Consider the following 16,535-nt stretch of genomic DNA (forward strand, 5'->3'; position numbering starts at 1 on the left):
AAAGAAAAAGAGTAATTTCATCAACAAACTAAGTATTTCTAAAGAAAGGTCGAATTTAAAAGTCGAATGTTCTAATATTGTTCGATTTTCGTCGAATGTTCTAAAGAAGAAAAGTCGAGAAAAACCGAACTAATCTGTTTAAATTTGAAAATCGAATATGTTCTAACATATTACTCTCTTTTTTTTTTCCTCCAGCACCTGTAAATCATGCACGTCGCTTTCTCTTGTTCTCCATTGTTACTTAACACCTTGGTATTTAAATTTGGTACCCTGTGTATCGAATTTCAACTTTCAACTCCTAACCGTTTTAGCAAAAATTAAGATTATTACATTATAGTCAACCTTACCCGTTTTCACAGAATGCAAGAATTGGGTCCCCCTGTTTCCAGACTAATTACAGAATTTTTAGATGGGTCTAAAAATATGTTCGATTTCCCGCAAAAACGAAAAAAACTGCATCTGTGTCTTGCACATCGCTTTCTCTTTACACTTCCATCAACAATGGAAGTGTTAAGCCTTAATCCTGTCCCTCTCCCCCGTGGAGAGGAATTTCAAAAAATCCCTTCTTAGTGTGCATTCTTGTGACGTACCCTGTGTACCAAATTTCAACTTTCAACTCCTAACCACAGACCCATCTAACGTCTCGATAATGTATATAGATTTAAGTTCAGTTGAGGTGAAATAATGTAATGCTTCTAAACATTTATCATGGACAAAAGCATTTTCTGATAAATTAAGTAATAAGAATCAATAAACAGAATATTTGCAAGCTTGTTTGGTTATTCTACTTTATGGTGAAATATTGATAAGCAAAAGAGAAATACATTCAAGCTAAGTCAATGGTTTTCAAACTTTTCACAAAAGGACGATCATTTTAAAAAGTTCTATATCTTACACTTTTTGTAAAAGCATATTGACTTAAGATTTCATTATAAAAAATGATAATTTTATTTTTTGATAGTACACAATTATATTTCAAACAAAACAAATGGTATTTTAGCATGCTATTTTAGTTTACATCATCAAAATTTTTTTTAATATATGATTACATTATAGTCACAACTACATCAACCTACAATAAAATAATGCTAATGAAATAAATTAATTATGATTTGATGGATTTCATGTTTTAGATATGTCTTATTATAAGTGTAAACGTTATATGTATAACTTCATGTGTAAGTTTTTAAACTTTGCATAATCTCTAACTATAGGAAATGATATCTATGAATTATTTACATTTCTATTTTTATGCAAGTAGCATTCAGTTGATTTTTTAAAGAAATTTTTTCTTACAAAACATAGAGTTTATTTGACTTCACCTTATCAATCGCCAGTTGTTTTACACTTGACAATAAAAAAATAAACATGTAATTACGAACCTAAGGAAAAGCTTTATACAATATAAAATAATCAAAATTGCAAAATTGTTGTTTGAGTGTTCTATTAATGTGTGGGCATGATTGGTTCATGAGTTACATTCAAGTCAACACTTACATATATTATAATAGTTAGTATTCTCATAGTCAACAGTTCTTTATTTAAGTCATAAGCAGTTTTTTGGACTTTAAAAAAATTTTTTTTTCTTGACTCCCAGCATTTCATACCCAAAGACATGTATAATTGAAATTATCTGAGATATTGAATATCAAAATTGATACAAAATTTTGTATCAGAGTATCCATGTTCTAATTATAAATCTTCAAAATTTAATAACAGTCTTTTTTATTAATTATTATTTTAAATAAAATATGATTACAATTTTACTTACTGTGTAACCTTCCCATAATGGCAACCACAGCTTTTGTAACCATAGTAATCAACTCCCCTTCTGTGTCACCTTGAGCAGTACAGGGTGATTCATCTTGTCGCTAAATAAGACATTTTGTTATTTATTTTATAATTATAATTAATGATGCACCTTGAAGTAAATTATTTTTACCTTTTTATACCAAGCCAGAATTTCATCAATCAAAATTGCTCTTAGTAATGCCTGAACTCTAAAATTAGGCTGAACCAAACATCGAGCTGTGGCAATCATTGCTGCAGTCATAGGACCACCAACACCAATGGGTGTGATAAATTCTGATATATTTGGAGTCAAACGGAAAGGAACAGGTCGATTGGCATCCAATTCACCTAAGAAATAATAAACAGAAATATTTAAAAACTAAATTATGTTTAATGAATAAAAATCACACTTTGTCAAAGACTTATTTTATTGAAGTGTTTAAAAAACTTAGAAATAATGATAAATGACTGCTAAATTTGTTAACAAGCTATTTTACAAGTGATATTATCACTAGTGATAAATTTTTTCAGTGGGCCACTAGTGATAATATCACTAGTGGCCCACTGAAAAAATTCCCAATTTTCTGATGGGCTAGTATATTTCACTTAATAAATAAAATTGCACTATCTATTTTTTCTCAATTTATCACATATTAAATTTTTAAGTCTCATTCTAATATGTATGGTCCATATAAACAGTTAGATTGCATTTGTGAGATTCTGGAGCAATTAATTAGTTTAACTGTGTATTAATGTTTTCCCTTTAATTAAATTTGAGAAGTGGAAAACCCCACTTTCTTTTTCCCACCACCTGGCCTTTCCATTGACCTCTGACCAATAGATAAGGCAATCAAATAACCATACAAATTGACAAGAGAAGCTAAACATATGGTTATTAATGAGGAGAAATGTCAAAATCGGTTAAATTATGAGGTAAGAAGAGTCACAACACCTCGATGGTGATGTTTAAGAACTTCAAATTTGTTGCCTTATATGGTAAAAAGAGTCAGAGCACCTGGCAAAAACTATCAACAATCTGGACATCATCGAAGCCATACGGCCCGTATCAGCCAGACCAGTGACACATCTCGATTTTGATTTAATGTGGTCTAAGTTCATCTGATTTGACTCCCACGTTCTGGGAGAATAAAAAGGGCTTGAACTCGATTGTCTGGGCGGACTCCACCATAGAAGCAGGTGGCCCAAGATTCCTGTCCAGCCATTCTCCAGGCCAACTTGTTTCTCCAAACGTCTCTCCTCCAAAACCGTTGCTAGATGCCTAAAGCAGGGACATTAAGTAAAATACCTCCATTGGACCAAAGAAATGTAAACTCTCTCTCTCGGTTTACTTAGATCTTTAGTTTGGAGGTAGTATATGTCCCATAGATATTGGATTGCATAGGGATGAGTTCTATACATATATTTGTAATCATAGCTAGTTATTGTAAATCGCTTTATTTTCCTATAAGTTATTGTTTAGTTAAACTGGCATTAACTTGAATTGTTCAAACTAGACACCTCGTCAACTTATCCGCAACCTTTCCACTCTACTTATAGCCCTCCTAGCCATCCAGTGACAGCATGAGTGGGTTTTACCAACTTGATGCTAATAAAAAAAGTTTAGAGCTTTACTCTCTAATCCCAGGCTTCTCACACATTTGTCATTAACCATATATTACTTGAAATTTTAAAATGACTGTCCTCATGTAGACACAGACTGCAGTGGAATGGCCTATGAAAACTGACACTGGCCTGTCACAATGTGCAATTTTTAACTCTAATTTGAAAATAACTGATCACAATTTGGGCTGTAGGTCACCATGACGGAGTCCACATTGTACTAATACTTATTTTACATTTTACAGCCATTACTAAAAAATCAAAGTAGTAAATAATACTACTTATGAAACTTATATCAACAAAATACATTTTTACACAGTAGTGCATCCAGAATTTTGAGACTACGCATGCTGCTCAAGGCAGATTTAGGATGACCAGACATGTGCCCCCTCCTGTAATTTTTCATAGAATATTACTCAATTACACTAGAATTACTTGAATTAGCTGAGATTAGGTAACTAAAGTTATGCAATATGCATTATTTTATTTATTTTAAAGTAACTGATTGCTGAAGAGGGTGCCGCAGCAACATAAGTGTCCCCTGGATATGTTAATTTTTTAAATTATAACTCATTGCAAGAAAATCCCTACAATTTTTCTGACTGCCTGGACCTTAATCTGAGATCCCCAGAGCAGTGGACTGATGCTATAACTATCTCAGTCATTTGACCAATTATATACATATACATATGGGTCTCTATTTGGTATATATTCCCAGGATAAAATTTGTAACTAGTCTAAAGCTGAAAAAGAGAGGCTCTGTCCCCAACCCAATGTTAACTCAGTGTTTGGAGGCCACTCCAAACATTATTCCATAGCACTCTCCATATCTGTGTTTATAAATAGTAAACATAGTAATAAGTAAAACAAAAATTTAAATAATGTTTTCCATTGATGTATATTCTGTACACTTCAAGTTTTTGATAATTTGAGGTGGTCTCATTCACAATAAACTTGAATTATCAGGACTCCATTATATATTTAATTTTTAAATAATTACCAGTTCCATCATCCACATCAAATTTAAAATATGAGATATTCATGAGACCGGAATCTTGATGAATGTACATCATATCTGGATTCAGACGAGTCAAATGAAGCACAAATTCTGCAAATCCTGCTAGAGACAACTGCAATGTAAACTAGAAAAAAAATTTATACACACATTGTATAATTGTATAGAATTATGTATTAAACTATTAATAATTTTTGAATCTGGTTTAGTAGTCAAATATTACAGATATTAAAGTAATTATTTTTACAGTAATTATCAAGTTTTATTACCTGTTTCCGGAATGTCCAATAATTAGTAGCACCTGTATAAGTGTGAGATGCCCATTCACGCATCATATCTCTAGGAACCATAATACTTTGTACATCTTTCAGAATGTCTCTTAGTACTTGATGACTAGCCTGAGAACCTCTTGCTTGTACTGTAGCCAATCTTTCATAATAGCGAGCAATAGGAGCATCATGTTCAATACCTCGCTTTGCACATCTCTAGAAAGTTTTAATTACCATACGAATATTAAAATTACTAATTTTATGATACACTTGAAAGTAATTAAATTTCTGAAAAGACAACTAATGTGTAATTAATATAATTAATAAAGTAAATTCTACAAAATTTTTATAATTTTCTGGATATTATTATTCTTAAATGTCCTAAAAATGTTTCCAAAAGAGAAATTGCTATGCAGGAGGGTCCTATCTGCACTTTTGATCAAAATCGAGTTATTGCTATGCAACTCTATGACCTTGCATGCTGTATTAATGGCATTAAAATTTTATTAACCATACCAGTTTATGCAATTTAATTCCATCTGCATTCTATACAATTAGAACTATTTTGTTAATAATAGTTAATCTATTGGTTGTGTCAGATATATAATGTCCAATTCCATAAAGGTCTTCCATGCATGCACATGCAGAGTGAAGGGAAGTTTCCCATGCCACAGAGTTACCATCTAAATATCAATAGAACATCAGATAATTATTGACACAAAGTGCAAGTGTTTGACAAGTGGCTATCATATGAACAGGAAGACACTGAATTTGGTGGGGTTTTCCCAGAATTACTTTACAAAATTAGCAATTTCATTATCTCAGTTTCAAATAGCAATTAGCAGTATCCACGAGAGGAGTACCTTTTCAAAGATAAAATAAGAAATATATGTCACAGATTGTGAAGAAATGTTGTCAGATGATAAAATACAACCAATATAAGACAAGTAAATAAGATTTGGATGATAATATATTTACACTTAGCATGCAAAGCCTTAAAAATTTTCTAGACACTTGTGAAAATGTTCATGCTAACATTACAAAGTAGATAATGTAGAGTGACAGCTGCATTCTAAAAAAAAAAAAAAAAAAAAACATTCAATTTGTTCTTTTGCAATGGCTGATTTGCTTCAATGTTTTCTTAAGGTAAAAAACATAGTTATGAAGTATTCTACTCTGGGACATTTCTGCATTCAAGAAATAGACAATGTCCATTCATGAATTGAAAAAGCATATGATGTTGCTAAAGTATAGTTACCCTTTAATGCTTATATGAATCTTGTTCAAAGTGGACAAGTAAAATTCATACGGAGTCATTCAAATGAAGGAGAACCAATTCCTTGATTTTCAGTCACCCTCAAAAACATTGCATATCAACAGGTTCCTTATGCTCAGGTTATACAGTTGTAGTTCTCTGTGAATCTTTATTCTCTTGGATGCAAAACAGGCTACAACAGCAATGACTCATTTACCATTGTTGACATTTAGTTGCACCAAAGATAGAACAGATTGACAACAACTAGCAAATTTCAGTCATGACATTTTCTATATAAAGAAGAGTTCCATTGGAAAGAACCACAAATGTTCTTTCCAATGGGACAGATTTCTGAAGCTAAGAAGACTGGTATCAAATCCATGTTCAAGTGGATACCACAGACTGATATTGAATACTACAAAATTGCTTCGAAAAATAAAATAAACAGTGATGACAATGCTACTTAATTACAATGTGAAAAGTTTTGTGATGATAAATTGTCTACACAACTACCACGCTAAAATCCTAAGGACTATAAAGAAATTATAAAAACATATACTTTTTTGTAAATATTTAGAAAATAAATTTCATTAATAGAAGTAGGTCCCTGTTGGGTTTAGTTTAGTGAATACAACCTTACAGGATCATAAGGTTCTACCTGCAAAGTTGTTATTTTTTTGCTGTGAAACTATTAAGGACAATGACATTGAAACTACATGTGAAGTCCCAAAAACGGGTTAACATTAATTATTTATATTAGAAGATTGTTAAAACGAATGTAGAAAATCGTCCATTGTTAAAGGGGACAAAAGCCGATCAAAGATCAGATTAGATGCGTTAGTCATTAAAAACCGCGACGCATGAAAAAAAAGGGAGAAAGGTGTCAAAAGGCTAAAAGGGCCTAATGTAAAGTAAAACGCAATAATTGTAATGATTAATAATTGTAGACGAACGTCCTCCAGCAGAGATGGACCTTTGATAAGTCGCTTGTATACAAAATTTAATCATCAAAATTTGGAAACAGGGAGAGGTTTTCAATAAAAAGAAACATCATATCAAAGCATTAAATTTCAAAAATCTCTCAGACTAGACAACAATGGGGAAAATATGAGCGCAAGTTTCAAAGTTCCATCAATTCTTTCCATCCTGAGTAAAAGGAGGGTGTCAAGTAGCTTCGTCGAGGCGGCTCTTTCTCGTGACTCGAACAGGGGTCGTTTTTCGCTTGGAGACAAGCGAGGGACCAATCGAGAAGCGAGAAAGGAGGGACGTAGAGCCAATCAACATGAACAATACGAAAAAGAGAGATCAAGATAATCGCAGAGCAAGGAAGAAGAGAAGTCTTTTTCCTTCCACGTGTGGAGAGGCCGGACAAAAACTGTGAATCTGCTTACGGCTAATACGCGCTCAAAGACAATTTATTTTTCCTGCATCATGCCGATCTGCTAATTAGTGCCACTAAGGACAGACCACCAGCGACCTGAGGCGAATATCTCCACCTGTTGCTGCCCCGGGGCCTACAGTAGAAGACGTCAGGAAAACGCCGGCGTGACTGAGACCTTTCGAAAAATTTCATCGTTCGAGAAGAAGTCTGTGTTAAGTGTAAGTTCCTTTACGTCTAAATAAACGACTTTTTGTGAGACACTTGTCTGTGTCACCTCCCTCACACCCACATGCGAACGACCCTAGACCATCCTGTCGCGGGATTAACGATTCCCCCCTAAAGGTCGGCAAACTTACATACATCACTGATACACGAGCTACAATTTCGTGTAGAAAAAATTATTCATCTGCCATTTATACTTTTGTCCATATCTACTGTCAAACTTTGAGATCATCTGAAAAATTATACTTTTTGCAGATAGAACACTCTTGTTCTAGTGCAACAAAGTGTCTATAAAATATAACTACTTATTTGAGACAGGATGAGGAAAACCTATTAATATTAAGATTATCTTTTCAGATACGTAACTTAATCATTAGCCATTACTCAACAAATGAAATTAAAAGAAATTTTTAACATTTCCCAAAAACTTAATATCTTAATTGAAATTATTTATAATAAGAAAGAAAATAATATTTTAAAGCAAATGATGAAATACCTGCTTATAAATATCCAAAAGTGACACAGATGTTGGATTATCTTCAACTAATCTCATTTGTGGACTGATAGGAACAACACGTGGCACCGTAAAATTTAAAAATCGACGTGATGTTTCTTTCTGTTTACCCAAATAATTGTTGAGCATTCTCAGCAACTGAAGAACACGCTCTTCACGCCTTGCATCACTCAAACATGCATCGTTAACAACAAGATATGGACATATCTATAAATAAATAAATCACATATTTTTATTTAAACACAAAATTTTACTAAAATAAATATCATCAAATCACAGTGTCTTAGAGCTGCCACAAACTACAGGAAGCAGGAGCTAGTGTATGCTCAGTTGTGCTCCAAAGCTCTGCCTTCTTTCTCCCGAGGCTGTGAACCATTTTTGCTAGGTAAGTTATGTGGGCACGAAACAGCTGCAATCTACACAATGTTTGCTCGTGTAAAAGTGCTGCATCATGAGAGATTAGCAACTAGTGTTTCTACTAGGCTGGTTTTCCCCAGCCTAGTAAAACAAGCCAGTTTTTAAATTCATGGTTAGGATTAATCATCAATTTGTCTGGTTTTTGTAGAAATTGTGAAATTATGATGAAACACAAAAAATTTATAAAATATTTGCAAGTATTTTCCAAATATTAGTGTTTATGGACTTGTGTTTGTTCCAACACAAGTCCATAACTGGTTTAAAACTGGCATGCACATTATTCAGTTCTTGGCTGTAAAATGACATTGCACATGCCTCACTCTCTCTTGCTAGCATGACTGCTCTGTCTTAAATTTTGTCAACAGTGAGTGTAGGCTCATATCACTGCGCTAGCAAAGGGATAACCATGTGGGCGTGAAGAAAGGGATGGGGCCTTTGATATCATCAGGTGTGCTAGCATTTTGCTCTCTCAAAGCTGTAGTTTGCAACAGCTCTTACAAAAGCATATATTGTTTATTGTTATAAAACTTATAGTGTAATTTTAATCAATGTTAATTATTATTTACAGAATAACTCAAGATTAGTTTGTCTAGAAAAAAACAGCTAAGAAGTTCAGTTTTAAATTATTCATTGGTAAAAATAAATTTGTTTAATCATTAAATCTATTAACAAATCATGTTGCTTACTTGAAATAATTTACTATAATTATTTAAAAAAAGTATTATCATAGCACAGTATTTCGTCACTATCATTGCAATTATTTGATATAACTAATTAGTTAATTTAAATGTTATCAACAATATAATAAATAGGTACATAAAATTCAGAAAAAAAATTAATTTTTGCTATATACATATATAATTTGTTGAAAGTATTTTTTGATCATCAAACAAAATGTGAAATTTATATATTATGAAAAACTTTGAAATTATATTATAGAATTTATTATAATGGAATTACAGTAGAGCATCGATTATCCGACCGTGTTCTAGTTGGCAAATTCAAATGTCTGCTAGTGATGTGGTGCTACAATATTTGGTTGTCTTGGCTAGTTTAATATTATTTTTGTTAAATTTTTGCATGTTTTAGCTGGCAGCACTGGCTCGACCATGAAAGGGAGGCTAGTATTTAAACCAGGCCTAATACACTATACTAATAATGTATTTTTTCATACTTTTCGATTATCCGACTTTTCAGTTATCCGACCAACCCCAGTGCCCAATTAAGTCGGATAATCGATGCTCTACTGTAATTACAAATTTAAATTTGTAATTACAATAATTTATATTATATAAAATATTCAGATTTTTATTTAATATACCATATATCTCAGCAGATATGATAGTTGAATCATAAAAAAAGGCCCTAAAATCCATGGTTGTCTTATAAGACAGATACAAAAAAAATTAGATTGAAATTTATATAAATTAAAACCATTATAAAAAAACGGACAAACCATAATTATTTACTACTAGAGAGTAGGGCATGTGCACAGAGTAGAATAGCCCATACGACGTTTTTGTGAATAGTCAAGGTCATTACCTGAATGACAAATCACTGCGAATGTTTGCAACAATTGCAAGGCAGTGCTGCCAGATGCAAGAAAATAAAATTTGTTCATTTGAAAAGTTACAAATAGGACATAATTCTGTATACGCTATACAGTGTTGTTATCCAGATGATGATAGCTGATCTAAACTAAATTCATAGGCCATTGATAGTTTGGGGTCATCTTATAGGACAGATATATGCTAAAACTGTAAAACTTCAATGAAAATTTATACCTTGTCTTATCTGAAGTCATCTTATCTGCCAAGATATACGGTATTTTAATTTAATCTATGTTGAAGACTACTCAAATGCTAGAACTTTCTTATAATGAACAAAAAACTACCTTTCTTACTTTTTCCAGCAATTTTATAACACAAATGTTTTCAAACTCATTTAAGGGTCTGCATCAGGTTTTTGAAAAAACCAAGTGTTTCAAATTACAACATTATATACAATAGAACATTGTAATAGCGATTACTTGGTTTTTTATTTAAAAACTTGATGCAGGCCCCTAAATGAGTGAAAAACATTTGTGTTATAAAACAGTTTGCTGGAAAAAGTAAAGGAAGGTAGTCTCTTGTTGGTTATAATCTGTGTTATTTCATTTATAACACAACCAGTGATTTTTAACCAATTTGTTATCCAGTAGTCATATTATTTGGTTTTATTTCTCTATTAATTTTCACCTTATCATATGTAAAAGCAAAATAATTTCAAAGTTAATTTCTATCATCCATTATTTACGAATATATATATAAAAAAAATGTTGCATCAAGTGAAATAGACCCTTAATTAGTAATAAAATAAAAAAATAAATAAAAAGATCATTCAAGGGTTGTTGAATAGATAAAAATAAATAAAAAAAAAGAAACAAGAATAAAAGATTATAATCTTTGTATAAAATGGAATTATATCTGTAATTCTAGAAAAGTTTATATTAAAAATATAAATTATTTTTAGAATTATTTATACAAACACTTGAAAGTTAGAAAATTTGCAATGTTAAATTTACTTTAATAGAATATTAAGATATATTTTAATATTTCTTTTATATTTCTTCTAAGTGCTAATTTTTATAATGTTTTACTATTGTAAATTTTATTGTTAATAATTTTAGTTTTGTTCTGTTGTTTCTTTTTTTCCTTAGGAAATATGGAAAAATTGTTAGAACATGATATCCTATGATCTACAATGTAATATTTATTTTTGTACAAATATTCTAAGATGAATAAATTTGAATCTAAAAATTATAAATTAACAATTTGTTTTTCAAAAATCAAAATTACCATTATAATAACTATTTTAAACATACACAAAATATTCATAAGACTTCTCTAATTGCTATTTTATTATTTTGCTTGTCTTAAAATGATTTATTGTTTACAATGATGTTTGTACAAAAATAAATATTACATTGTAGATCATAGGACATCATGTTCTAATAATTTTTTCCAGCAGATTATTTTATAATTTTCAAGAAAAAATAGTCAATCTGATTTTAACCCTTTCAAAGGCATGTTTAGTTTTTTTGCCTTTTTTAATAGAAAATATTTGCAACTTCTATAATAACAAAATGGTAATTTTAGTTTTGTAAACCGGTAAATTTGTAAATCTAGTCTAACTGTAATAATTGTAAACATTTGATTGTAACTGTGATTTAATTGATTTACAGAACATTGTGATTATTCAATAATCAGATCAATTACAAATGATTATAAAATCTTGGATCTGTGTAAACTGCATATTTTGTATCAAATTTATTAAAAGTACTATTATTATTATATCATAATTATAGAAATCTTGGAAATTGACTACTACTGACTTAACAATGTTTCTTTTATTAGTAATAATCTGATTAACAGAAAAGAACTTAATTTTAACTAATATCAGTTTAACTAATCATAGTTTTATAGTTTGAACAATTTTGTATTTTGAAAATAATCAAATATATACAAAATTCAATACTGTAAATAGCTGGCTTAAAGTTTTGGTTCTTCTGAACTGTAATACAAAATATTTTTTACATGAATAATTTATATCTTGCACCATAAATGTAATAAAAGTTTTCACATCTGATTTTGCATAAAAACAAAATTATTTATTTTGTTGTATTAACAAGTTAAAACTATGATACTCCTAATTGTATTGAGCAGTATACTGCTATGGAGGATTAAATGAAAATAAACAAAAAGATCCATTATTTGAAAAGAATTAGACCTAGTATCTGAATATATTTTACAATTACAATTTTTAAAAAAGTGTCTTCTTTTTTTAAAATTTTTTTTTAAATATTTGAAAATAAAGTATAAAATAATTCCTATATTAAAATACATGACATACTTTTAAAGTGTTAGTCATTTAAAGATTTTTTAAATTAGTAGGTTGGAATTGTCATAGAAGATTTAAGAGAAATTCCAATTATAATTGTTCAAGAGTTTGAATGGTCAATCTGAATGAGAATGATCATGTGATCACGGTTTATGAATAAAGAGAATGCATTTTAATAAAAATCATCTTCATTTAGTTTTTTTATGGTACATTTAATTTCTTGTTTTATACACAAAAATTATATTTCTACTTTATTTTTATATGAATATAATTTTTATCCTCATTTAATTCTAATTATATTTTTAAAAAGTTTAATTTTTATATTATCTTAAATAAATTGCTTACTTTTCCATTATGGCCTCTAATATAGAGTCGTCGAGCAGCAGTATTATGTTTCTGTACTATCTCAACTCTTGGCATAAATCTTCCTATCCTCAGAAAATAATGACCATGTTGCAAAGTAACAGAGAAGGGCTACAAAAAAAATATGCTTATATATAAATCTATCTAAGAACATCCAAAATATTCAATTATCAGGATTAATTATGATTATTATAATAATATATTTAAGTTGTCACAATATGGCAATAATAATATTACTGTAATTTTGTATGAATGATCTAAGGCAGTGTATAACCTGCACCAGTATTTACTCCATAGAAAATTACTAGAATGGAAATAAAACTGCATAACCCATGCTACTGTATATTCTGAATCTCCAGAGCAGCTACTGAAAGCATGAGATTTGACTAAATGTAGTTTAAAAAGTATCATATCAAACGTTAAAACATTGCTTTTTCTGTTTTACTTTCCATTAGAAGTTCATTATAGATGTAAATATAAAATAAAAAAAAACAGCAAACAGACTGAACTTCAAGTACTTAAATACAAATGGCTACTGAATAACAAAAGTTTTTAATTGTATTGCTTCATTTCTGTTTTACTTATTAAATAACATTATCAAATAAATAAAGTATTTATTTTTGAAATTTGAATAAATTCTTTGATTCACTGAAAAAAACATTTTCAGCTTTGTAAAATAGGGGTCACGGAAATACAGTATTAAACGTAAAAACACGTAAGCAGATAATAAAAATATCTTCTTTACTCGTCATGTCCAATCACCAAAAACAAACTATTCTCCACAGTAGAGACGACCTTTCTTTAGAGGCTATGCCTCTGCCTTTACAAAGAAATCTTATATTTTTAATTGTGAAGGGATTGTCACCCGTGGACATTTTAGACTGTTTTACATAATTTGGCAGAGGCGTAGCCTCTAAAGAAAGGTCGTCTCTGCTGTGGAGAATAGTTTGTTCCTGGTGATTGGACATGGCGAGTAAAAAAGATATTTTTATTATCTGTTTACATGTTTTTACGTTTAATACATTTTCAGCTTTGTTTAAGCATTCTCAGTTCAAAATATACAAACTTCTTTGACTTTGTTAAGGAATAATATGATAAAAATATTTGATTTCCTTATAGAATAAAATATTTAAATTATTTTCTAGCATGTTCTTCAATTTAATGTAAAATTTTAAAATATAACATAAACTGTACATGAATTCAAAACAAACTAAAAACATAAATAAATACAAAGCAAATTAAAATCAAATAATTACTGTACACTACTAATGTCCCTAGAATTGTTCTTCACTGCCTATTTCTGTTTCTGTTTGATTATGTTAACGAGTTTTTCAAAATTTAATTCATCCATTATTATTATTATTTTCTAGTTATTAAGAAGCACTGTTGCATTCTTACGGCTAATGATATTAATATACTTTGATAGGCAATAAATATAAATTTATTCTAATATCCTTAAGGGAAATCTTTCCTTACTTTTTTGCTTGAATAAGGACTGGTTTATTCCAATATACTACTGCATTAGCATATCATGCTGATTGTATGAACAATGTAATCATATTACATTTACCTCATGCTATTGAATTAAAGTATTCTTTTATCCTTTTAGCTATAGACCTGGTTGTGAATTCAACATAATTTTTCTTGTAAAAAGTTAAAATATGCTTAACAGTATTTACATTTAATAAATATAAAAATATTACATATATACAAATAAAAACATTGCTTTTGAATTTTTGTGGACTGTTGCTGGTCTGTTAAAATGATGGATAAGAAACAAGAGTAAGCAAAGTTTTTCTTTGTATATATGTAATATTTTTATATTTAGTAAATTTTTCTTGTTTTGAGAGTAATTCTCAAAACAAGAAAAATTTATTAAATATAAGACTATTACATATATACAGCATAAATCCCTAGTTTTGATACTTTTCATTAAAGCCAGATGAAGATCATCTGACTTTAATCAAAAACTGGGTTTGTGGAGTTGTTGTTTGGTGATACTAATAATTAAATAATTATATTATTATTATATAATTAAATAACTATATTATTATTAATAAATTTAGAAGTTTGATATATTTTAGAAAATCATGAATATCTTACACAATAAAAAATCTGAATTAGAGCCAAGTCTAATTTTTACTTAACCTAATAAATTTAAAAAAATCAATTTATTTAGCATAAAAATTCTGGTGGAGATTTTCATTATAAAACAATAAATTATCAAAAAATGATAACTTCACAACATACAGTCAAAATTTGGCCATTGCAATCAATTTTTTTTATGATCAAGTAATTTCTCATATGAATAGTTTAAAGAAACTTATTTGTAGATTCAATCAGATGGCATTTCTGTTTGTTAAGTGTGCATTGTCATTCAAGCTGTTTGTTGAATATGTATGTGCTGGTATTATAATAATATGAATCTAATCTCAAAAGTAACACTAATTGAATTTTTATCTCTACTACTTGACTCATTATCAATTTATAAACATTGTTAATTTGAGATATATATTAATCAAAATTTCTGTAATGTCTAAGCATTAAAACACAAATTAACATAACATTTTCTAAATTTTGACTTCAACTGTCTTCAGTTTGATATTCAAAGATACAAATTTTGTAACTATTTCTGAAAAAAATAATAGAATTACTGACATATACTTCTCTACTCTAAATATATCTTAAACTGAAATTAAGTAGGATTCTGAAGCAGCAATATATAAATAATTGAAATTTTGTGTTCATATAATATATCACATTCAAATAAATCATGTGATTCAATAAAAAGCAAAATTAGGATTTGCGATTAGTCATTACGATAATGGAATAAGATATCAATTTTTAATCAATATACTACAACAACTTTAAAACATTTCATAAATTTGATAATGCATTTGTAAAGTTAATGTCTTGCAATTAGCAACAGAATAATGTATGAAAAGAACGAATGTTCTACTTGTGGTGTAATATATCATATACAGTTTCTCATTTTAAAAAAATAAATTGACATACTGACGATTTTAATCATTTTTGTGAACTGCTTTTACTCTTTTGATATTTCAGAGAATAGAATATAATTTCAATTGTGATAAACACTTCAAAGAGCCATATAGAATTTGACTTAAAAATAAAATTATATGCATATACCAAAAAGAAATAAATGAATATATTTACTTTTGGCAAAAGAAATTCTCCTGGAACTTCAACATCTGCTGTTTGTTGAGAAAAATTACTCAAAAATCTACATTTTTCTTCTATCAAAAATGATCTATAAAAAAATCAATTTATTATTATATGGAATTTAATAATAACTAATTAATTAATAATAATTTTTTTATTACAAAACATAGTATTACTATATTAAAACTGATTATTACAGGTCTATAAGGTTATAGCTGTTAATTCAGTCATGCTGAATTTAAAAATAATGCATCTTTTTCTATCACAGTTTTCTCATAAATATAGAAATATTTAAATTAAAATTATTCAATATACTTTTTATAATGAAATGATTAAAAAACCAAAAAAATTGTTTAATCAATACAGGTAAATATAAGATAATGTTATCTGAATATTTAATAAGTATTTGACAGACAGATTTATATTTTTCATTTTCCTATTTGTTTCAAAAAAATTTTGAAAATTTTATAATTATTTCAACATAAAAAATTTTGATATCTCATTAAATTCCTAAAAAAAAACAAAAATAAAATACTTTAATTTTATCCTATATTGCATTCCAATGGTTTAAATTCAAGATTTTATTTAATAGCTCATTAAATAAAAGCTTGAATTTAATAGCAAAT

General features: G+C 28.8%; 1 protein-coding gene across 1 annotated transcript in view; it reads right to left on the reverse strand.

The window, feature by feature from the left end:
* Nipped-A (Transcription-associated protein Nipped-A) overlaps positions 1 to 16,535 on the reverse strand; it is a 188,985-nt gene that overhangs the window by 503 nt on the left and 171,947 nt on the right. Inside the window, 7 exon segments of the mRNA XM_067281093.1 lie at positions 1,772 to 1,871; positions 1,943 to 2,139; positions 4,412 to 4,553; positions 4,696 to 4,911; positions 8,050 to 8,274; positions 12,709 to 12,837; positions 15,904 to 15,997. Of these exon segments, the coding sequence (XP_067137194.1) occupies positions 1,772 to 1,871; positions 1,943 to 2,139; positions 4,412 to 4,553; positions 4,696 to 4,911; positions 8,050 to 8,274; positions 12,709 to 12,837; positions 15,904 to 15,997 (1,103 nt within the window).

The sequence above is a fragment of the Centruroides vittatus genome, unplaced genomic scaffold (genome assembly GCF_030686945.1).
Source record: "Centruroides vittatus isolate TY-2023 unplaced genomic scaffold, ASM3068694v2 contig_905, whole genome shotgun sequence".
Lineage (NCBI taxonomy): Eukaryota > Metazoa > Arthropoda > Arachnida > Scorpiones > Buthidae > Centruroides > Centruroides vittatus.